Raw genomic sequence first — 23,700 nt, forward strand, 5'->3', positions numbered from 1 at the left:
GAGCCTAAACTCCAGCGACTGTCTGATAGAAGGGAGAAAGGAATGGCGGATGTCACATTTTGAAGGAACAGGTGATTCCCCAAGGTAAGTACCAGCTCTCGTGGGAGTTGTTAACTGGGAAGACCCAGGAACAGGCAGACAAGACCTGAAGCCTGGAATCTTGGGCATACTGGGTGCCCTGAACAATAGGGAACAAGGGGGGAGTGAACCCCTGAACTAGCTAACTAAATTAACTAACAGCTAACTAGCTAAAGATAAAGCTGTTTACACACTATTTACAAAGTTCAAGTGGGAGCGCTAGAAAGGCTACTGACACAGAAAGGTTCTGTTCCAGACCATGAAGAGCAAAAAGGAACTGGAAAGGCGGTGGCTCTGTGACACCCTTTATGCCTTTGGTTCGGAGTATGAGGAGGAGTAGGGTGCCGGCATGGACCAATGAACACTACTATGGAAGAGTTTTCCAGTCTCAAGTGGGCATGCAACCACAGTGAGTACCCATAGGGACCAGCATTTGAAGAAGAATGTAGAATTTCCTGGATTTCTAAAGTTTATCTTTCATTTAAGAAAAAACTAAAACTGTATACTTCTTTAAAAAGGAATTTGCCAGAAATATTACAGTTATACCCTATTAACCTCTACACCAAATAGCTATTTGTAAATGGTAGAGAAAAGTGGCAAGAAGGTCAGAAGTGACACCGGATCCTTAAGAAAGGACCTTACCATACAAGTCATCTTCAGCACTGGATTCAACTAAAGAGATCTGAGGCTGGGCTTTCACCTCCAGGTTCCTGCTCAGCCAGCTAGTCTGTTCCAGGGAGGAACCAGCAACATTCCCCACAGCTTCCAAGATTTTTTGGGTCACCTCCTGAAAAGTAATCAATGCAACACTGTATCAGATGAAAGCTATTGGGACCTGGCCAGCCCAAGGAAGCTTTTGTTTTATTCGGAAACTGGCAGTGTTTTGTACCTGGTACCATATCTATAAGTATATGGAAGTGAGTAACAACAAACAGAGCAGATAAACATTTATCAGCACTCTGCAGGTAGTAAAGTGTCACTCATTTTATTTGGTAGTAGGCATGAACAATGAAAAAGAACGAAAAGCTTTGGGTTAGAGTAGATTCACGTACAGGTCTTAATCTTACCTTTCCATGTAAAGGTTATTATGCACATGTGTATGCATGTATGCAAATATCTGGGCTAAAACATTAATATACAAGAAAATTCATCTATGATAGCAAAAAATATCTCACACTATAATTAATCTACTCTTGATGACTATCCTTATAATCATAACGGGAAGGGGGAATTTTTCCCTTTTGACAAACATGCTCTTCAACTGTGGTATAAAAGTTAACCACTGGCAAGAGAATAGCAGAATCAAAGATTAAAAAATGGAGAAACAAGCAACCCATTTCAGTTTTTCACTTCCTGTGTAGATTGGCACACGCTGAGCACACACCAGAACAAGTCTGTTTAGAATGTCTTCATTCTTTCCACTTCCTCATTTGCCTTCTGGGCATTTTAAATTGTAATGATTTACATCAGCAGTTTAGTAGAATCTATGTCACAGAAGCCATGGGTCTTGTTGCAGACTCTGTTGTATTTTCAGTTTGACTGGGACTCCTATTGCTACCATTACTCCTCCTGACAAGTTTCTTTTTTCTAGCTTGAGCCAGGCTAGATGATGAGTTTATTCTTTATGGATCTTATCTCCCACTGCTTCTCTGGCCATCAGGATAAGAGTGCACAACCGGAGCATCCAATAGGAATACAATAGTACTGTTGTTAATGAGATAATCAGGGTCGACACACCCCATTGGTGAGCAGGAGGTTTGAACCCCAAAGAATCCCAAAATGTCACACACAACATTTTCCCTCATATACTTTTTTAGGTCACAAATTTGAAACATATTTGGGATTCATTCTTACGATAATTGATAAATTCAAAGGTTTCAACTCACTGCATATTTCCCTAATTGTTCACAGTATGGACTCTTACCTGGTTCTCCAGATTTCCAGTCTTTTACCTGCCAAGTTACTATATTTTAAAGGAAGAGTTTTTGTCCCCTGAGATTTCTTAACTTTGTCCCCTTGGAGGGCCACAGAATTTATCTGATCAAGATATTTTTCAGTTCTAGTGGAGCAATCATCCAGTGGGTTCAAACGAAGATTACTAAGTTTTCATTATACTGCATTAATAAGCAGTCATCTCTCAAAGACTTGTACATTCTGAATTTATTCTTCAGATTTTCAAAAAAAATTGTACCAGTACCCTCTATAGTTCTTTAGGCTCTGAACTGTATGGTCTGAAAACCTGTCTCCTTTTTTCCTTTCCCTTCAGCTACAGGGCTTCCATGTGTTATTAAATTAGATGGGGTGTTGGTTACTTTTAACTGAGTGATTTAACAGTGTCGTTTTATTTTTTGGGATTCATCTGGCCATATTTCAGTCTTCCCATTGTAGGGTTGGGCCAAACCCTACTTCCAGACTCATGTTTCAACAACGGAGTTATTCACTGTAGGATGGAGACTCTGGTTCGGAAACTTCAGGTTTCCCTTCCAAGGCTGCCAGAGAAATCAGATCACTCCTTGGTAATGCTGTAAGAAGCTAGGCATTCGCTACACAATTATCTTGCTGACCAGTTTATGGAGTAGAAGTGGAGGAAGTCACTCACATCTCTACCATATCTGCTGGGGAGCACAAGCACCACAATCACAGCTATTAGAAGGTTCACTTTTCAACACTTCATCTTAAATTCAGAGCCAAAGATGATTGTGACAAGTCTGTGGTGCTTGAGCTAGCTTGGCAAAAGCAGAAACAGTCGGAGAAAAGAATCCGTCTCTAATCCTCATCTCATTTCCATAATAGATGAATGGATAAACAGTTGTTGAGATTGCCAAAGCCAACTAGGGGACATAGCTATACAGCTCCCATTGACTTCAATGGGAATAGTGCACGTAATTCTCCTAGCTGGTTTTGAAAATTTCAATGATAATGCAAATCAAGGGATCCGATGACATCATATTTGTGTTATGAATATTAAATCTAGAGGATGACATCACAAAAGACACCCAATCTGAATACAGCATTGGCCAATCAGTATCCTGAGCCATGTTAGAACTTTATCAAAAATATACAATATCATTTTGTTAGCTAGAAGATTATGTTTTATGCATTCTCACACATTTACTTACTGGCTTGCACCATACCTAAACTTTCTCAGAGTATGTGGATGTTCAGACATGGAGTTTGGTTTGGACTAATCTCTGTTTATAATGAAGAGTGCAGTGCCAGATCTGTGAACTAAAAGTGTGCATATACAGTACCTGCAGGTCTTTTTGGTCTTTTTTATTTTCCAGGTTAGGAGTTCTGGTCACAAAGTCATTCAGAGTACTGTAGGAAAAATAATTCATCCCAAATTAGTAATATGGACAGTACTACTCAATCTATCAAATCAAACCAAACCACCTTGTTTTGTGCTATACCTCAGAAGCAGGAAATATCCAGGTGGAGCCAAGTTCAGTTGCACAGATTCCTTCAGCACTCCTAACAATGACTGAAAGTTCTCCTGCAGGGCTGAGACAGGAAGTCTGCCAAAAACAACATGCAAGTCTGATGTCAAACAATACACCAGCCACAGATGCAGATACTGCTGGCTTTAGGAGCTTCCCACCAACTTTAGTCTTCTAGTTCTCCCCAAGTCTAATTAACTACTATCCACAGTATTTGTCTAAGTACCATACCATCCTGTCAATGCACAATGACATTTATATTACATCAACATGCTACTGTGATAGGATAGCAAAGTCAAAACAGTATGCAGAATTAACTCAGGTTGTCCTGCAAACTAAAGCTAGGCTTGGAGCATATGGAATATGCCCGTGCTGTGAAAGAGGAGGGTTTCCAGGAATGATATAATGAGGAGAAGGCTTTGCAGACAAATATCCTAAGGTATTCCATGCATACACAGCAATGTATGCTAAGAAGAGCTTTGATCACCCCCATGCTGTCTAATATGATGAATGCAGAGTATAAATTGGAAACACAAGGAGCCCTCCCTAAGAAAGCCTGGAAGGGAGATTAAGGAGAAGTATCCTTCATACACTCTTCCAGCAGCTGGGAACAGTGTCAGAGCTGGAGAAAGGTAATACAAACATTTCAGCATAATGTCCTGACAACCATTTGAGAAGGTTACAGCATGCTATTGTGCCAGTACACGACGACACTGTGTCACAATGACACAAACACCAATACATCAATGCAATCACAGAACACCACACCACACAGTAATCTTATGTCTTTCATTTGACAATGTAGTGGTTGTCCAGTTCTGCTTCAGTAAGCACTGATGATGTAGAGGTTTCCTGTGGCAAGCAAATATGAAGGTCAAAGTAAAGCTAAAGTAATAATGCTAGCTGTTAGTTGCTGGAATAGCATTTGTAGCTAAATGGAAATCACTTTATGTAACAACCTACTTACCTTTGAATGAAAGCATAGGTGAATCTCAGCACTGGGATATCCACTAGAGAAGATTTCTGAAAATAAAACAAGGAATTATGTTCTTGCTTTATAACAAAATGAAATTTAAGCTGTTAGAGGACTCAATGTTTAATGGGAGACTTGTTTTTTTTTCCCCTGAGAGCAATCTGTCTCCCAGTCTTAGACTGATAGGCTGTGCCTTGTATGTGTAGATATAGTAGGTAGTTCAGAACTTTTGCTAGGGAAGTCTGGAAGAAACAAGACACATCCTTTCTGTCCACCAGACACGTTCTTCCAAAGCTCTAGAAACACTTATAAATGTACCTCTCTGCATGGTAACAACGCTGGCTTCTTTCAGAGCAAGATTTGTTAAACAGCAGAATCACCGCAGAAGCAATGTCACTAACTAGGATCATTGGAAGTCATTGTTATGCCAAACTGCTATCATGAACCTGGGAAGTGAAGTTTTGTAAAAAGCTCTGAAACCTACATTTCCTGGATAACCAGACCAGATGGCAAAGGTCTCTTAAGTTCCACTTACAATTTTAACAGTCTTATTTAATAAAAAGGAAGGCCCTCAAAAAGTTTTACTAATGAAATTACTACTTAATGAGTTTTAAAACACTCACTAGGATTAGATTTTGTTTAAAGCTTGTTTTCTGTTTGATAGGCAGGATGACTGTACCAATGTTAAGTATCCATTTCTGTTATGCTGAATTACAGACATATACACACAACTGTACCTTAATACACACATATTTACAGTTTCTAGGTGTTTATTTTATGCAAGTTACTCAATTTGAAGGGAAACATTGGCTCATCATAAAAACCTGAGGAATTTTGGTGTCTGCTTTGTAAATTCTGTTTCTAATGCTTGCTCCAATGTTTCAATGGCTCAAGAGTACTGGGACATAGTTTAGGCCCCAAATTAGAGAGGACTGACCAAACCTAATATGAAGAGAAATATTTTCATGTTTGTTAAGATTTCAATGAAAAGTTAGATTTTATTTAGATTTAAACATTCTCCAGAAGTGTTTGGAGCCTAGATAGATCAGCATTGTAGTGCATGAGAACCAGAAAGTGAAGCTACTAACCAAAATACTTAGTTCTTATATAGCTCTTTTCTTTCTCAAAGTGCTTGGCAAATGTTTGATAATCTTGAAGGGAAACTTAATATTTAAATTATCCAAGCAGAGTGAAATGCAAGAAATACAATAGGATAAAATGGAAAAAAATAAGTTAGATACTCAGAGTTATTTCATTTTTCATAATCTGAACTATGAATTTAAAATAGATGGAGCCAGATCCCTGTGAGTTGCCCGTCTGTATCCCAGGATGGAGTGGGGCCAAGGTGTTTTTTACACTGGAAAGGCCTTAGTGCAGCGTCAGGACTGCTGTAAGTTGCAGTGACAGGAAACAATCCCCCCACCCCCAGGCTGTTACAGCAGCTAGTGATCAGACAAACAGAATAGGTCTCTGCCCATGCCCCCTTTGCTGAAAGCAAGGGGGCTAGAACCACTATACTCGCCTTATGAAATCTGGAGATTCCTCTATGCTGGGAGAATGCACAAGAAGTCTGTTACGCTGGCTCTACCTCAGCTTTGTGCTGCCAAAGTAACACAAAAACAACTAACGACTACTCTTGTAAAACGAAAATCAGAAACTGTATACACATTGAGTACACCTTTAATCAGGTACAGAATATGATGAGGAAACAAATTCTAATAATAATTACCAGTAACAAAAAAAGAATAATGAATGTTGAAAACCTCTTTCCCATGTAATAAGGTTAGCAGAGATGTTTTTCAGGGACACCCTGGAAGAATGAAGGCCTAGTAAAGCTGAATATTATTTTAGCAGTTACCTCTTCGCCTTTGATTTGGGATGGTTTCTTGACAACTTCTTTTACCAGCTGTAATATAGTGTCAGTCTTCAGAGTGTTAAGTGCGCATACTAAGTCCACAAGAATAAGCTGAGATGCACTTGCCACTGGAAGAATCTAAATGACACAAACAAAATTAAGTTCAATGTACCAGGAAACGATGGAGGAAAACAGCATTTCACGCTACTAACCACATGCAAACATGCATATGAAACTCAAATAGATGATTTAGGAACTACGCAACAAGTTATCATAAAAGGACCCCCAAGGGGATCAGAGTTTGGGTCTCATTCTCTCTCTCTCTCTGACCTGCCCTGGTAGGCTGGGTGCATAATGAGACAATGCATTCCGACTAAGGCAGATTAGGAAGAGGGCTTGTACTTAGTAACCATGTTTGGCTCCAGAGGGAGCTACCTCTAACTTTCCTCCTCTGGAAAGGTTTCTAACCTGGAGCCTTGGACAGCAATGGAGGAAAACTGGAATTGTCTGGGCTCCAACAACTCAAAATGGCTTGGTATTAAAGTGTTGGACTTGGCTTGGCACAGCACATAGTGCTTACTGATAATTGTTCTTTGCATCTATGCATGAAAGTGGAGATCACCACCTTGGTATCCAAGAGCTTTTCCTTTGCAGTTGTTTCTAAAGCTGGTCAGAACATTTTCATCTAAATGAAATTTAGTCAAAACATGCTGTTTCAAAGCCAAAACATTTCATGGAGATTTATATTTTCAATTACATGTCTCCTGGAAAGGGTTTTGCGATTCCTGTGTGCTCTTTGTTCAAGTCTGACCAGAGAGACAGAACAAACTGAAAAAGTTGAGCTTTTCAATCTGAATACAGCTATTTTGCGAATTCCACTTTGCAAAAATGTTTGCGAGGTTGTGTTTTTGTTGCAGCGTGGAATGAATACAAATTTTTAAACCTTGAAAGTAGTCACAAAAGAGAAAGGTCACTCTCTGGACAGCTATTTAAATCTGAAATAAGATTTTAAAATAAATTGTAATAATGTGCAGAATGAGAGTCCTGTTTTAGTCTGCACATAAATTAAAAAAACAATGGTATTTAACTCACTTTTCTATTTCCATTTCCAACACCAAGTATTTGACCAATGTAAATAAGTTCTATTATTTTATAAAAAATAAAATGTCTTTTTCCAGAAAAGTGGAAGCCAGTAAGATTATTTTTGTCATGGGAAAGAAATTCTTTATTTAACAATAAAAATGGTTTAAACAAATAAATATTAAATGCCTTAAGATACTGAAAAACCCGTATAACTCTGCAGATATAGAGTTAAATGTGTAAAAATTCATTGATGAATCTTGCTCAGCAGCAGACTGGCTGGCGAGGCAGACACCATGACTTCTTTTTCCCCCACAATGAAAAAGTCCTAAAGAAGGCACAGGTTGTGTTACAGAAGTCATGCCCCAGACAAATGGTCTCTTGATTCTCTAAGTAAAATATTTTCTTCTTTCAGTATTTTTCTTCAACACGCAAACACATTTTTCATATTTGTTTATATTTGTTCCATTTACTTATAGTCTTCATATTTTAAATTTTAACCATTATATTGAATTCAAATTCTTATCTAATGGATTGTTTTTGTCACTTGTACAACAAAACCAAAATAAAAACAAAACATGTGGGTCTTTGCAGTGAACCTAGGAACAAAACCTCTGTCTTTTCATCAGAAAAGAAACTATCATATGAATTAACATTTCTTTAACTTCACCTTTATTTTACTTTGATTCTTATGAGCTTTTTTGCTGTTCCACACTGCTGCTACTGCTGATATTAACTGGACTCCAAGGTGTGGCGTTAGCGGATTCAAGAAATCTAAAATTTTATTTTTTATTGTCTACAAAAAAAAAGATGAATATGTTATTGCTAAACGTTGTCAAAAATGTTCAAGACTGATCTTCATTGTTTATTTGGAGATTCTTTGGCTTTTTTATGTGGTATTCAGAAGTTATACTATCATTAAAGAACAGTACTGTACACTTTTGATTCAGGTTAATTTAGATTATTTCTCATGGATTCATTCTCCTCCCTTATTAAAAAGGTGTGATGATCTCAAATCCTGGAAAGCTAACAACAACAAAAACAAAAATCTATTTTTCATCATGCATATTCTCTGCCCAATCATTTTTCATACACAGTACTTCCTCATTATTATTAATCAATGTCTGTAAAATGGGGCGGGGGGAGGAGGAGGAGGAAACTAGTAGTGTACATAGAATGACAAACATATAAAATATTTTAGAAAGAGTAGAGAAATGGATGACAATTTAGTAAAGGAGGATGACAATTTAGTAAAGGGATGAGGAAGTTAGTGAGGAGGGCAATATAAGAATTAAGGGAAAAGTGAGTTTTCAAGGAGGGAAGAAAGGATTTGAAGGACATGAGAAGAGTGGCAGGGCCAGCTTGGCAGAGAAGTGAAAGGCTATTCCAAGAAGAGAGAGAATATACATTTTAAGTAGTATTTTTTAGGAAACTGTAAGTACTATGTTTAGAGGACAACTGGAACACTAATTTTACATTTTCTCATTTGCTTCAATGGACTCTTTGCTGCCTTCTTCCTGTAAGAACCAAAAGGTTATAAGAGTATAGGAGCTCTTCAGTAAACCAGATGTTTGTCTCAGATTCCCAATTGTTCTGACCTGAGTGGCTTCTTGAAAGAAAAAATGATTCAATATTCTTTGTATAAATGTTATCAAAGCAACAGATAAGCAAAAACGAAGTAAAGAAAACAAAGGATTATACTTCAATCTAAACAAATGATCAACTACCACAATTGTCTAAAAATAAAACCCTTACATACTCTGTTGGGGTATGTAAGGGTTCAGTAAAGACCTGGGTAACTGCTATCACGGTAATAGGGAGTAAGGCACAGGCAAGCACTATTTCTTCGCTTGATAGATAAAGTTGCCATCCTTTTCCCTTCCCTTCTGCTTGTTAAGGATAGATAAGAGTTGCAGCTGCATAAGGAATATGGTTGTCTGAAGGATACCCTTTGTGTGGAAAAAGTGTTATCTCCCCCCTTCCTTCTTCTCCCAGGTACATAAACGAACTCAGGGTCATGGCCCCTTCCTCCCTCCCCTGTGAACTACTGATTAAGGAAACTTATGCTACAATTACTGCAAAGAAATGTATCTTCAAGGTAAAAATGTCTGTATAATATGCTTAAAGCTGTAAACAGGGGCGGGTATAATTATATTCAGTACATTGCTATTAATATTCATTATGTGGGCATTCATATTATTAAATAAAGGTTTTGGCAGCATTGTAGTAAATGTGGGTATTTACATATTAACTTAAATAAAAGAGTGTGATGTAATTAATTTGGGGGTTACTCAACAATTGGGTCGAGGGGAACAAGTACCATAATAAAGAAGCCCATTTATTCAATCCGCCTCTGGGTCCTCCTGCTCCTTCTTTCCATCTCTAACAAACTTGTCATGAATATAGTAAACAAACAATCTGTACAAATCCGAAACCAACATCCAAGGAGGTAGCTGTCTGTTTGGTTATATTCCCCACTAAAAACAAAAAACCCCATCTCTCCCACAACTTTCACCCATGGCAATATACTCAAAAAGGAAGAAACACAAAATTGTTTTCAAGCAAGTTGCCCATGCCCCTCCCCCCCATGGGGTAGACAACCACATCAATGTGTAATGGAGGGCCTCAACAGGCCCACAAAAAATAAGTAATTGCTCAACAAAAACACAGCTTTTCACCCAGTCTTCTCATTCACCCTCCAATATTTCTTAAAATAAAATTTAAAATCACATCTATGACAAACTGTCACATCATTCTTCTGCCCACAAAAGAATTGGGAAGCTGGCAGTTACAGGCTGACTAGGTGAAAATTTAGAATGGCTTCACTGGGCAAAGTTCACAGCTTATTCAAGAAAATAAAGATTAACTTCAATACAATCATCTAAAATTAAGATAAATTTATACAAACTCTATCTCTCATACGTACTACTTATCTTACTAGTATCAGTTATTCAAAAACTGAGTGTAACAGTAGTTAAGGGGAAAATATGCAGTGTGCTGTGTCATGTTTATGATATCATCAGCTTTAAAACTCAAATGTTGATTGATATGGCAAAATCTTATTACAATTCATAACAAAAGCAGAACGAATTCTAAATACTTAAGTAAATGAAAGAGCATGCATAGCTCAAGTTCACTCCAGACAAGCCAGAAACTGTTAACTTGCATGAGGTCCTCTCTCACACTCATTAGGACAGACATCTTGTTTCTGGGTTATAGTGTTTTTGTTTTGTTTTTGAAAGAGAGAGTGGAGAAAAAAAATACAAGGAAAGGAAGAGGATTTAATAGCGGGGCGAAAAGCACATGTATGGGAAAAAGGGGGCAGAAAGAAAAATCACCAAAAGGCAAATTAATTTTATACAAATTGTGCATCAATTTAGGTTTGCAAATCTGACACTTTGCAACTGATTTGCACAAAAGGTGACAACCCTTTTGTAGTAGGAATTCTGCACCTTTGACCAGGAACATTCTCTGCAGCCTATAAATTTCAGAAACTGTAAAACTACTTTGCTATTTTGAGAATGGCAAAACCATATACAAGAACTTTACACAAAAGATAATGGGGAGCAGAGGAGAAAGAAGGATTGGAAAGGATTCCTACTTTGGTTGCCTTAAAGTAAACTGAAGAAGAGCCTTTGGTTGCTCCAAGAAAGTCAGTTGGTCTTTTTTGAGAGTCTTCCCTTTTTGTAACACTCCAAAGAAGGGCCATGGTGTTAACAATACGAGGCAATTCTTCCAAAATGGCATTCCTGGCATTTCTCAGGTTTGTGGGGTCAGATATATGGGACACCTAGGAAAACAAATATCTATATTAAACAACATACTCTGTGGACAAACACTCAAGTATATGCAGATTCATTATTCTTAACATTGTTACACAATGTTTAGTGCGGACATCTGCTTTCCACCCAAGAAGTCTTTTGTAATAATAATTTTGCAAAACACTAGATCATTCAGCTGTTGTGTTTATGAACTTTATTATCGCTTACAGAATGGGTAAGTATGTGTAACTAGAGTATAACATTATACTGATTTTGCTTTTGATTAAAGAGTTCATTTCTCTGTTTGAGGCCATATCCTCTTCCAATACATGGTGCAAACTACATATCTCCATTTTCCACATAATTTGTAACAAAAAAAAGAGTGCGAAATGCATTCTCATTTAGAATACATGCCACTAAATATACTCCTGATTATTTATTCTGTGGAAACTTTCCAGTTAAACAAATGAAGTGAAGTAACTTGGGAATAGAGCCACAAAATGCATGAGTATTTGGGTGGGGAAGATCAAATTAAACTTGTTTTGGTTTTAAAATATAAGGAAAAAAAAGTGAGAAAAAAGGATGCATATAGAGTTGTCTGCAGTGCGGTTTTTCAGATGTACAAATTTTGTTCACTCACTTTCATTTAACAGCATACTGATTATATTTATATTTATAAATGTAAAATTTATATTGTTCTAGAGAAGCTTTTAGAAAAAATGACCTTTTATAGCTTTTTTTGACAGCATGACATTCACATTTCTTTCTTCACAGATACAAATTACTTCAGAATAATTTGAGAATACTGTACTTTTCCCATAAATGAGTAGTGTCCAATAATACAAATATATTTATTGTCAGCACACCCTGAGTTGGGGTGAGAGAACAGTTACTTTATCATCTGCAAGCAGAGGGTTCTCCTCTACACAAGCATGTTCCTCTTCCGACATGGAAGGGGATTCTGTTATCCCTATGGTAACCGCCTCTCATTTTTGGGCCCACAATAATAGACATTAATGGTCACGATTCAGCCAAGAATTTAAGTACTTTGCTGAATTGAGGCCAAACTGTCAAACGTATGGTTGGCATTTGGAGACAGATATCTACTGAAGTAATAAGAAGCAGTCTGCTACCTTTTTGGCTTGATTAGGATGATCCAAAAGGCAAAAATGACCAATGGTTGTTAAGCCTTCCAAAAGTGTCAGAGGATAATCTGGCGTAATGTTCTCCCTTTTAGAAGTTACGCTTTGGAGAAGAACACAAAAGTTATTAATAGTACAATTGGATATTTTCATTCTTTACATGACTACTATGGTCAAAAGAGTATTTGGTTCTACGTTCTAACTGCTGAGGTATCAGAAAGCAAAGCTTCTAAAATAACTTGTCTTAGACAAAAAAAGTAATTTTAGAATACTTTAGACAATAGTATGAGGTTTGAGAAAATAAGCCCATCAGTACTTTGTACTGAATAGTTAAAACATCAAAACTCTGCATTTAAGAATCTTACCTCACAGACATCTTCACAGTTTCATTTTCATACTGTTTAACAAGTTCATCCAGGTTTTTACATATCTGTATGATAAATGGTGCCACAGTCCAGCCTAAAGATTTCCCAAAGTATGGCAAAGAATGCGTGACTAAACCTACCCAAGACGGATGCATCCCATAGCCATACTCTGGCTGCAAACCTCTAACTACAGCGGAGACAAATAATCCTTGTGAAGTTATTGGGTGTGGATGCACATACTGCATTGCACTAATAGCCTGCTGGAAATTAAGAGCTCGTTGCCATTCCTTTGATAGGTCTGGCTGGTTCTCCTGTTCCTCATGTGTCTGTCCAAGATGGTGCTCCAAGGCAATCAATATTTGCAAAAGCTTCAGCAGCTCAATCTGAAGGGGGTGTTCACTCCATATCTGATCTTGCCCAAAATTGATAAGGCTTTCTTCAAAGAGGCTCTCTTCGATGACACTATTAATTTTATCAGATGTCATCAGTTCATACCGTTTTTGACTTGTATACATAGAAGCAGACAAAGAAAGAAGAACAAACTCTTGAATTTTGCATCTTCCAAGCAAGTTGTGTATAAACTCGATATTCTTGTTTTCTGCTGACTTTACCATTGTGGCCAGCTGCACCATCATTCTAATCAGGACTTCTACACTTTTGACTTGGACGTCTCTGTTGCCAAGCACATCTTTGTGGGTTACCTTCAAGTAACATGGATAGTAAGAGCGCAGAAAACTCAAACAGAGGTAAGACAGCAATTCTATTAATAAAGAATGGGGACACATGGTTGGTGACTGAGTCTGAAGCTTACCATAAAAGCTCTGTCCCACAAGAGTTTCCTGGTGCCGAGCTAGAAGATTATAGATGAGATTTAAATGAGCTGTAGAGCTCGTATCCATGCTAGTACTGGCTACAGCTTCAATAAATTCTTTAGGGTTTGTTTTGAGTACTGCCTCTAGCACAGAAAAAGCATACAAAACCCTCTTGGAATCATAAGGCTGAAAATACAAGAGAATGTGTTTAAACAGAGCCTCTATCATCTCTTGTTTTTCTTTCTGCTGCTTGAGCAGCCTAGAAGTTGTAATCGCTTGGAGTTCCAAGTCCACCTCCTCATCACTTGATAGTGATTCCGACGCTTGAGTTTTCTCAGAGTCTGCCCGCACAAGATTTAATATAGTACTGGGTTTGGAGCCATGAAGAGGAAAAGCATTAGATGAACTAACATTCTTCATGTTTTCTCTGCAGTCGATTGTAGCTCTAGAGTTCTCCTCATTGCTCATTTCCTGTGGATCCAGAGAAGGAGAAAAAGATGATGTATTTTCACTATCAATATGTCCTGTGCTGGTATCTGCTGATTCTGTGTGTTCACTGTTATCATGATCACCACTGGTATCCTGTGGAGGTTCTGTACAATGAGAGAGTTCATTTTCAGGCAGTCCATTTTTTAGCTGAGATGTCTCTGGATCTATTTCCACTTCAGCCCAAATAGCTTCCCTGTCCACAGTTGTAAATTGGCTCAGTGGTATGTTTTCTTCAGAACTGCTTTCATGTAGCACAGAGGCTCCAAATGACTCTTTGAAAGAGGCACTTTTCTTGCTAAACCAATGATGTAAGTCTTCTGAAAAAATATGAAGATTTCAAAAATCAGTGTTTATTATTACAGTTGTTAATACATTCAATAGCCTTTATGCTGAAAGACAAACTGTAAGAGAAAATGTAATGGTGATCAAGTAACTGACTTTACATTAAAGTTAAAAATCTTATTTATGCCAAGGAAATAATTTCATTGAGAAGTTATGTTTTATGATGGAATTGTACAAGTCAGAGATACCATAAACCTTCTCAGACTGTAAACTCTTTGGGACAATGACCATGTCTACTTCTATGATTGCACAGCAGCTGGCGCAAGAGACTCCCTGTGGGTGCTACTATAATGTAAATAGTGAGAACGATGATGTTTGGCAAGTCAATTAGATAGGAAACAAGGTAGCAAAACTGTTATGCAAGCAGATAACTGGATTAAAAAAGCAATTCAACTATTAGGAGGTCTAGAAGCTTCTTTTGCAGAAATGCTGACCCAAAAGAAGATACTGATGGGCCTTATACCTTTAAAAAGGTATGACCTACTCTATAACTGCGTTTAAGCATTATTAGAGATGTAACTGAGAAGAGTGATATATGCAGCTGGCATCGCTGCTTATAAGGAGACACCTCAAACTGAAGAGTATGACACCTAAGGTCAAAGCCTGGCTTAAAATGGAGTAAGGTGACTAACTGTTAATTGACTTAACTCAAACAGTTACATTTTCAGTCTGAGAGCAGCTTTACCTGCTGAATTCTTCTGTTTGATGCAATGGATGGATGCGCGCTGTGTCTTTGGATGAAGAAGCAGCAATAGTACTGGCTCGAGAATTCGTGCAACATCATTAAGTGAGAGAGCACGTATGAGCCAGCCCTGTGCTGCGGCACCAATTGCACCATCTGAACAATTTAGACTGTCCAACACCACAAACAGAGATCTGAATGGAGAAATTGCAAAGGAGAAGTAAAATTACAAGCCCTCTTTCACAACACATTTTTAGACTCCACTCCTGCAAATACTTGCCCATGTTTTAGCTTTACTCCTGATAGTAATTCCAATACCCAGAAGTAGTGTCACTGAGTTCAAAGTCGAGCACATGTTTGCAGGAGCAAGGCAAAACATACTATGTGTGTGTATACTGCACACATGCTATCTGCAATTAGAGAACGTTTTTATAATATCCTCTCCTACTTCATAAGGCTTGAAATTTTTGGCTCATATTGTATAAGACTGAGGAGCACAATGAGTAACATGCCACCCTTGGATTACTTTAACAATATTTTGAATGTAGCTGCTTTTGCCGGGCCCTTTTATCCTTTCCTAGGGAAATGCCCCACCTTCTTGATGTAGGAAGCCACTCCCACTAGAAGATGGGTCTCAGCTGTTCGCTCTTTGCTGACAACATGGAAAGCAACTCCCAGCAGAGACTCCAAACTCCTGCTCCCCTTGGAGCACCAAACAAAAAACAAACAAAACAAAACAAAACAAAAAACAAAAAACCCCCACAGCCCAAGTACTTTATTACTTTGGGTGAGAGTGTTACCAACACAAATAGGGGGTTTTATTTTTAAGTTAAAAATAAATAAATATTTGACGGCCTTACTTTGGTTCATATGACTGTCCAGGAGATTTTTTTTTCTAGCAAAAAAAGTATAATTTCACTAAATATATTTATATAAACATTAAGCCAGGCAAATTAAAGTACAGCAATACCTGTCAAAGGATCGATTGTGGGAAGTGACTCTGCTGCCTTGGATTTCTCTGGTCAAATGCCATATAACAGAGAATCTGAACAGTGCCTCCAGCCTTGTCCCCTTTACAGAAGAAGACAGAAACTTTTTGATTCTGAGGTAAATGTAGTAAGTTTAGTGAATCTAAAAGGCTCTAGTAAAAAAAATGCTTATTGCATAGATTACTTCTAAAATCTTAAGAATTCTGCACCTGTTTTTCATTTCTAGATAGGATTAACACACAATGCCATTTTCCTGCCATGCACTAACAACCCAAGGTAATCAAAACAAAAAAGCACCTAGTGCACAAAAAAGCTGATGATTTCAAAGAAAAGACATGTTTGGAATACCCATTTATTGTATTTTAATCTCTTGAGTTATTGGGAGTTGGATGACAAAGAAGGGTGATACGAAGGGACTGTTATTAGTGGGCAGACCTTACTGAGGATTATCATCCCTGAATGTGTATAAGAATCTAAAATATAGGATTTCAAACTCTTGACTATTCAGATACCCACAACCCCTATATAGATCCTAATATATAACAAGTTTCAGAATTGTGAAAGCAAATTAGATAGATATAGCTATATATAAAATCTATCTATCTATCATAGAATGTTTAAGACCACGGTTATAGATTAGCATCAGGTTGTGACCTTTTACTTAATTTACATGTTAGCTGTCAGAAAAACTAAGAAAGAACTGATCGATCTTGAAAATAGGGAAATGAAATTGCTAAAGGGAATCAGCTCATTTTAAATATAGTTTGACTACTGCCTGGTCTAGGAGCTGTTCAGTGCTGTCTCAGGACACAGGGTCAAATGACTTATCAGAACATAAGGTTGGGAAGAATAAGTCAGCGTCCAGCCCAAAGTGTTTTCAGACTTACCGAAGGATCTGGAAAATATTTAGAAATGCTGTGAAGGATTGCTAACTTTGGAGAATCTGTGATTTTAGGGGAAGTGGATAGCATCCAATGACTAAGATGGGTCCTATGTTGATTCATCCAGAGACCCTGAGGGAATTCACCACAGGGAGGAGCGATAGAGATTCTCAACTGTGGTCTCCAGAGAAGCAGGGGTTGAGAAGCCCTGAAGTTATATGGCCAGGGAGCTGAAGGTTTGCTGGAACCAGAGGTAAGACAGTACAATAATGAGACAGCCTAGGAAATACAGGACTTACTTTATCGTGATCCAATAGCGTATGACAAATAATATCTTCACAAATATTAGCGGATGGAGCCAAGCAGTGCAGCCTATAAAACAGCTCCACACAGGTGATGTGGTGCTCCCTTGTCTCTTTGTTCAGCTGATTCCAAAGCACTTGAGCAACTCTCTAGGGGAACAGATAAAATAAATTGCACCACCCCCCACTGGTTTAAAAGCTTGGTATAAACACTAAAGTGTTCTGTATTTGTGAAAGGGTAGTTCATATTTTCCTATCCTACATATTCTCAGTTTAGGGAAGAGCAAGAGGCTGATTCATAAATCCGGAAGTACGGGAACACAATAGCACTGTCCTGGAGTTGCAATCAACTCATGTTTGTGCACTAACGGGTGAGGAAAGCAGAGTTCTGCTTCCATTTCTAACTTTAATCCCAACCCTAAACATTCATAACTCAGATGATATAAACAATACCAAAAATTGCAACACAAAAGTGGTACACAGGTAAGAAATGGAACACCGGGATGGTTTTACCACTTTGGCATACAAAGAGGAACAAAGTTGAAAGAAGTGGTAATGTGATAGAGCCATCTTTGCCTCACATGACTAAACAGTAGCTCCCAATTAAAGTTTAAAAATTGAATTTAGAATATCCCCCACACCGCACTTCGTTTTAAGAAGTAACTAGCTGCTTAGACATGCCCTTCTCAAATCACCTCTCCTTCCAGCTAAGCCTCTCAACTGCCCTTCACATTAGCTATTACGAAGAGCTGAGAATTGACCTTGGGCTGAAGCAGAAAGAAATATTAAGATACCTTTACAATTGTCCTTAGAAATATTTCCTATAAATAACAAGGGACAGATCACAACATATTGCAGAATAAAAAAAACGACTATGGTATTTGATCAAAGAGACACCCATTGGATTTAGATTCAATATTTCGTCTATGAATAATATGGATGCTGATTGTCCAAAGCCATAATCCAAATGAAGACATCCTATCTATGATTAAATATCCAGTGACGCAGAGGTGTAACATTTCCACCTTATTACCAGGGTATATAATTTTAGATAATAGTATCCAGTCTCTTTTCCACTATCCTCCATCCCATCTATTTCTACCATAAGGTTTTGTTCTTGTTTTGTTATTCCTGCTTCCCCTATCCCAGTTCATTAGCTTTGCAGGAAAGGTAAGAGAAAGTGATGAGGTAAAAAAAAAAAAAAAAAAAAGCAACCATTTTAAACTTCTTTTCCTGCCCCCTATGTTTTGCCTTTTAAACAGCATTTTGGGGCCCACCAGCAAGGTGAAATTCTTACTTTCTATTATCAATAGATAAAATGGAAGCTGTTTAAAAATTCTCAGTGAAGCTCTTTTACAGTAGTAGTTGAAAGTGGCTATTGGATCACAAACAGCTACTGATAGGGCACCCTTCAGAAATATTTTTATTCCACATAAGGGGGGGAAAAAAAAAAAAAAAGGAGCGTACTTTGATTTTTTCCCCCATTTTATCCACCACCACTAATTTTTCATACTGGGAGCTCAAAAGAGCATAAAATCCTTCCAAATTGTAGTTTTCAAGTTCAAAAAACAAAAAACAAATGAAGACATTTAGAGTTAGGGATCAAGATTTTCAAAAAGTGACTAGTGATGTTTGGTGCCCCACTTGGGACACCTGGGTCTTTATTTTCCAAAAGTGCTGAGCATCTACCCTCAAACTCAGAGACCTTTAAATCTGTGCACAAGAAATTTTCTAAAAATCTCTACTGACTTTTGAAAATATCAGCCATGATCCATTACAAGAGATGTAAGTTATGTCAGAGTGTGTATAACTACGCCATACATGAGACTCTCCAGTAGACATGAAGGCACTACCTTCAATGTTGTGTTAGAATTATCCCAGAAAATCCATCTAATTATGACTAACATATATTTTAGCTAAAGTATATTTGTACAGTAAAGAGTTTGACACCTGATAGAAGTCTGTTTTCTCCGATATTAGCTTTAGAACGCCAGGAGCAATGGGAGGAACTGTGACCATCTGCAGTCTCCCAAAGAAGGGGTTGTGTCCAGCGATTTTATACCGCTTCATTCGGTCTTCAATCACAAGTGCCAGTGACTGAGAATGGTTGATAACTTCAAGCAGTGTGGAGATGGACACATTCTGAACGTAGCAGTCATTTACGCAGCAGCATATCGTCATTAGGGATTTAAGCCACAGGGGGAAGCTGGTATCACAACCTCCTCAGAGAAGACAGAGGGAAAAAATGCCTTTATAACATTTAAACGTTAGATTACTTTATCAGACATTTGTCAAATCTGAAGATGCCATGGAATTTACCTTCCCTTCTAGGCTGCACAAAATCATGAGCTTTATAACAACTCTTATATTTCAATGTGTAGCAATAGCTTTACCTACTAAAATATGTTATGTACTACACTTTTATTCTTTTAAATTAAAAGCATTTATACATATATTTTAGGCACTTCTAACACCAGTTAAATTTTATTATCCACTACGTTATCATGAAGCAGCCCAAAAGTATAGGAAAAAACATTAAAACAGCTAAACATAGCAGATCTCAACATTCTACCAAGAGCGTCATCCTCTCAGCACCTCCCCCCCAAATGCACGCATTTTCATTGTATATTCTGTTACATTCATGGTACGCCCATTAACAGCTAGACTAATTTGTTTGAGAGAGAGAGATATGTTGGGGTACAATTAGAACTAACTAAATATAAAGGTCCTAAAACACAAGCACCTCAAAAATTGTAACAGGAAAGCCACTGACAAGATTTGGTAATAATTACAAATATAAGGCTTTGGATTTTTAGTAACAAAACCCCCCTGACAAATCCATACTTGTAGAAGAATGCTAGTTCCTCATGATCTACTTTGAGCCCAGACATTCCTCTCACAATCAAGTGAAAAAGGACCAACCAATCTGAAAATTAAGAATGTGCATGAAGATGTAATTTTTTTCAAATTAACGTTATTCTTTATCCTATTCGTGTAGCTTCTGTATGAACTATCTTATAGAAAGTTACTCACCCCTCCCTTCCTTACTACAAATTCTCTGATTTGGGAGTGAGGTTCTTTTTTCTTCCCTGGAAACTGTTTACTTTGTATGGACTATGTAGAGGAAAAAGCCCTAAAAGTCAGATTGGAACCAAGAATGCCTATATTGACTCCAACATGATATTCTGGGAACTCAGACGCTGTATGACTCTAAACCCTTTAATTATAACACTTTACATAACTGAAGTGTCTTCCATCTGAGCATCTCAAAGAACTCTAACGTTGAAGACTCAACTGCCTATGGTACAGGTAAGTATTATCCCCATTTTACTGGGATGAGAAATCTGTCGCAAAGCCAGAAGCAGAACCCAGGTCTCCCATTTCCTCACTCCTGTGTCCACCACAAGCCTGTCCTTCCTAAAGGCCCACTCTTACTCCCCTGGAAGAGGATATCTGAACTGTCAATGGGAACCAGCCCTAACTATGCAGATTGTTCTGATATTACAATGTTAGTCTGTGTTGACTCTTTCCGCAGGGAACCCTGAGGGGGTAGGGCAAATTGTTTTATCCAGGACCGGAACACCAACGTATTTCAAAGGAGAACAAAGTGGATTTAAAAACTGCAACACAAGCTCAATTCTAAAACATAAGATGCACTCTAATATTGGCTTGTCTTGGCCATAGTAAGCAATTTGCCTTTAGTCTCTTCCCATGTCCCTCCAAATACCCAAAATGCACTGTAACTGCATTCATAATACACACCCTGTCACATTATATTGTGTACACATTCTTGGTTGTGCCTAGTACATAGTGCACTTAGTTTGCATACAATTTACATTTTGGGACACTGAAGTTATTTGTCTAAAGACAATTCTTACCAGGAACTTGAAACAGAGATAAATACAATTGTTCTGTTTCTTTCTCAGAAAGGTAGACTGGGAAGGTAGTACAATCCAGTAGAAGGTGACAAGCAGCAGCAAAGGCCTCTCTGCAGTCTTCTTTCATGTCCCGTAAGTCAAGCATTACCTGGTCAATGTCCCATTCTTCTTCTTTTCCCTTTTTGCTACCAAGGTCATGGTTTGCAGGGGAGAGAGGCTCCAGACTTTTCTGTTTAAATGGCGACCCTCGAACTGTGAATAAGTCTGAAAGCATTTGTTTAAACTGAGGTACGGTAATTTGCTTTCCTTCCCAGGGGTTCTTTTTCTTGCTAGCATTTTCAGCAACTCTGTAATTATTTTCTTTCTTCTCTCCTACGCTCATGTTTGCTATCGAAATTCTGCCATTTCCTGGGTCTTGTAAATGCACCCCAAAAATGTATTTACTAGCAAACTTATCAACTAACTCTTGGATACAGTGCAAAGTCCTCTGAATACTCCCTCCATTTTTCCAAACATCATCCTTCTCAGGAGTCACTCTTGGCAACCCTAAGTGTTGAGAGAGCTCTGGGGATGAGGCACTTAGACCTATGCCACTGTCTTCAGACTTGAGGGGAGCGAAAGCAGCGTCATCTTCATTCTGTACTGCAGGCTTGGTTTCTAAAGTTATATCACCATTTTCTTGTTTCACTGGGCTCTGAAATGGAAGCAGTGAGTGTCTATTTCATTACACTGTATTTTTGGAGTTACTTTAAATAACTGAAATCACACTTGGGACAGCAGGGAGAAAAGAGTGTAGGACAGGAATCCCTTCCCTTCTGCCCTGATAACTTGTGCTGTGGCTTTGTGAAAGTGGTATCAATAGACTTGTAAGAGTTATGGTCCTGCTGATGATTGCTGTTTAGCTAATATTCTCCTTTTTTTTTTTTTTTTTTGGGGGGGGGGGGGGACATTCTATGGCCTGTATTATACAGAAGGCCAGATTACATGGCCACAGTGGTCCCTTCTGGCCTTGGAATCTATGAATCTCCTGAATTTATGGATAAACCTCCTTAGCTGGCAATTGTTGGAGCCAAAGAGATATTTACATGAAATAGTTAGATGCGGCTATTGATGAGCGGCTCTGTTGCCTTTAAGACAAAATTATACTTGTTTTAAAACTATTCTTCACACCTCCTCCTCTCTGAGGCTCTGGGCCATGTTCAGCACCTTCATGATCTAATGTTGCGCAATAGCAGCCCAACAGGAAATTTAAGAAGTGATAAAGTGTGGAAGGAAAGGGTTTCCTTGTTATGCCATTGATTATAACGTCAATAACGCAGCTACTGCCAAGTCTGATTGTTTCTAACTGTTATTTCTATGCTTGTATTATTGCTCATCATTAGCAAACTGTGAAGTTTGTTTTCTACCTTATCACACAAATTATTTGCCCTGTTCTTGAGAGCTTGTTTAACCATTTGTGGTATTAACGTGCATCTTGTAGCAGGTCAGGTAATCTTGATAACAAAAAGGCTGGGCTTGATCTGGCCACTTGCACTCTTTATTTCAAATGCCCCAAGGCATCTTACCACTGCATTGAGTAGCGTCCACAGAAGACCAGGCTCTTTTCGGCGGATGGGATGGAGCAGGAAAGGGGTTCGCACCACATCCTAGTTTTAGACAACACTATGCCTTTGCATGGCTTGGACAACAAGTCAGCTAAGGTTGGGGTGGGTGCTCAAAATGAGAACAGCTCAGACACATGGCACAAAGTGGCTCAGAGTGTATGAAAGGGGCCTAAATAGATATACTGCTGCAATGAGTAACCTAAATTTCAGTTAGAGTAGAAAAGTTAGTAGCATTCCATGAAAGAATTTGCATTGTTAAAATAAGGTGAGTACAACTCTCTTGATTTGTGAATAGTTATTTATAATAATATGCAACAGGCCTTGCAGCAATACCTACCGAGTTTCCACTTCCAGTCTCATTATCCAAATAGGCAGGAGGCATTTGTACTTTGCTAAGCACTTTGAAGCAGGTCTTTAAAGCATGAGTGAGTTCTGGTAAACTTAGAATCTCCACATTCTCCAGAAGAGACTGTACCATGTAACTGAGCATCTGTGGGAGATACTGAGTCTGCACTTCAGAGTAAAGTTCCTAAAATAAGCAGGGATTTAAAATAATTAAATGCTAAATGGCTTAGCAGACAGAAATGGATTTTACCATTGTCAAGCTGCCTAATATAAAGTCTAACTTCAGTGAGCACAGATGTGACTACTACATGATGCACACTGAGTTACGTTGCATATGGTTGCTTTAAATAGTGCTACTACTCCACCCAATGCTGAACGTAGAACCAGATCCTAGTGTTGAATGGAATTTGACTACTGATAATAGCCTTGCAAAACAGCCCAAATAATAGATCCACCCAAGCAGCAAAGTGGAAAAAAACCCTGACAACACATGACTTTAAAATAGGATACAGTTAAAGAAATTTTTTTTGATGGGCAAGTAAAATGAAAAGTAATCACCCACAAGCAAGTGGACATACAGAACTTTGCAAGACTGATAACTCATGCATGACCGTTCTAATTTCTATTTCAATAAATTACTGTTTTATTATAAGTATCCAGTTATAATTAGAAAATTTCAGTAATT

General features: G+C 38.1%; 1 protein-coding gene across 5 annotated transcripts in view; it reads right to left on the reverse strand.

Moving 5' to 3' along the window:
• The window catches only part of DOP1B (DOP1 leucine zipper like protein B), an 85,290-nt gene that overhangs the window by 17,788 nt on the left and 43,802 nt on the right, over positions 1–23,700 (reverse strand). For 3 of the 5 annotated variants that reach the window (XM_037904279.2, XM_037904303.2, XM_037904296.2), the window contains 15 exons: positions 23,008–23,199; positions 21,067–21,760; positions 19,139–19,410; positions 17,186–17,338; positions 15,987–16,087; positions 15,020–15,210; positions 12,692–14,309; positions 12,318–12,429; positions 11,025–11,213; positions 8,094–8,219; positions 6,347–6,481; positions 4,483–4,538; positions 3,489–3,593; positions 3,330–3,396; positions 721–865 (listed from right to left, as the gene is read on the reverse strand). In XM_037904279.2, the coding sequence (XP_037760207.1) occupies positions 721–865; positions 3,330–3,396; positions 3,489–3,593; positions 4,483–4,538; positions 6,347–6,481; positions 8,094–8,219; positions 11,025–11,213; positions 12,318–12,429; positions 12,692–14,309; positions 15,020–15,210; positions 15,987–16,087; positions 17,186–17,338; positions 19,139–19,410; positions 21,067–21,760; positions 23,008–23,199 (4,156 nt within the window). The remainder of the gene's footprint in view (positions 1–720; positions 866–3,329; positions 3,397–3,488; positions 3,594–4,482; positions 4,539–6,346; positions 6,482–8,093; positions 8,220–11,024; positions 11,214–12,317; positions 12,430–12,691; positions 14,310–15,019; positions 15,211–15,986; positions 16,088–17,185; positions 17,339–19,138; positions 19,411–21,066; positions 21,761–23,007; positions 23,200–23,700) is intronic. The other 2 variants (XM_037904287.2, XM_037904292.2) reach the window with 2 other exon arrangements.

The sequence above is a fragment of the Chelonia mydas genome, chromosome 1 (assembly GCF_015237465.2).
Source record: "Chelonia mydas isolate rCheMyd1 chromosome 1, rCheMyd1.pri.v2, whole genome shotgun sequence".
In the NCBI taxonomy this organism is placed as follows: domain Eukaryota; kingdom Metazoa; phylum Chordata; order Testudines; family Cheloniidae; genus Chelonia; species Chelonia mydas.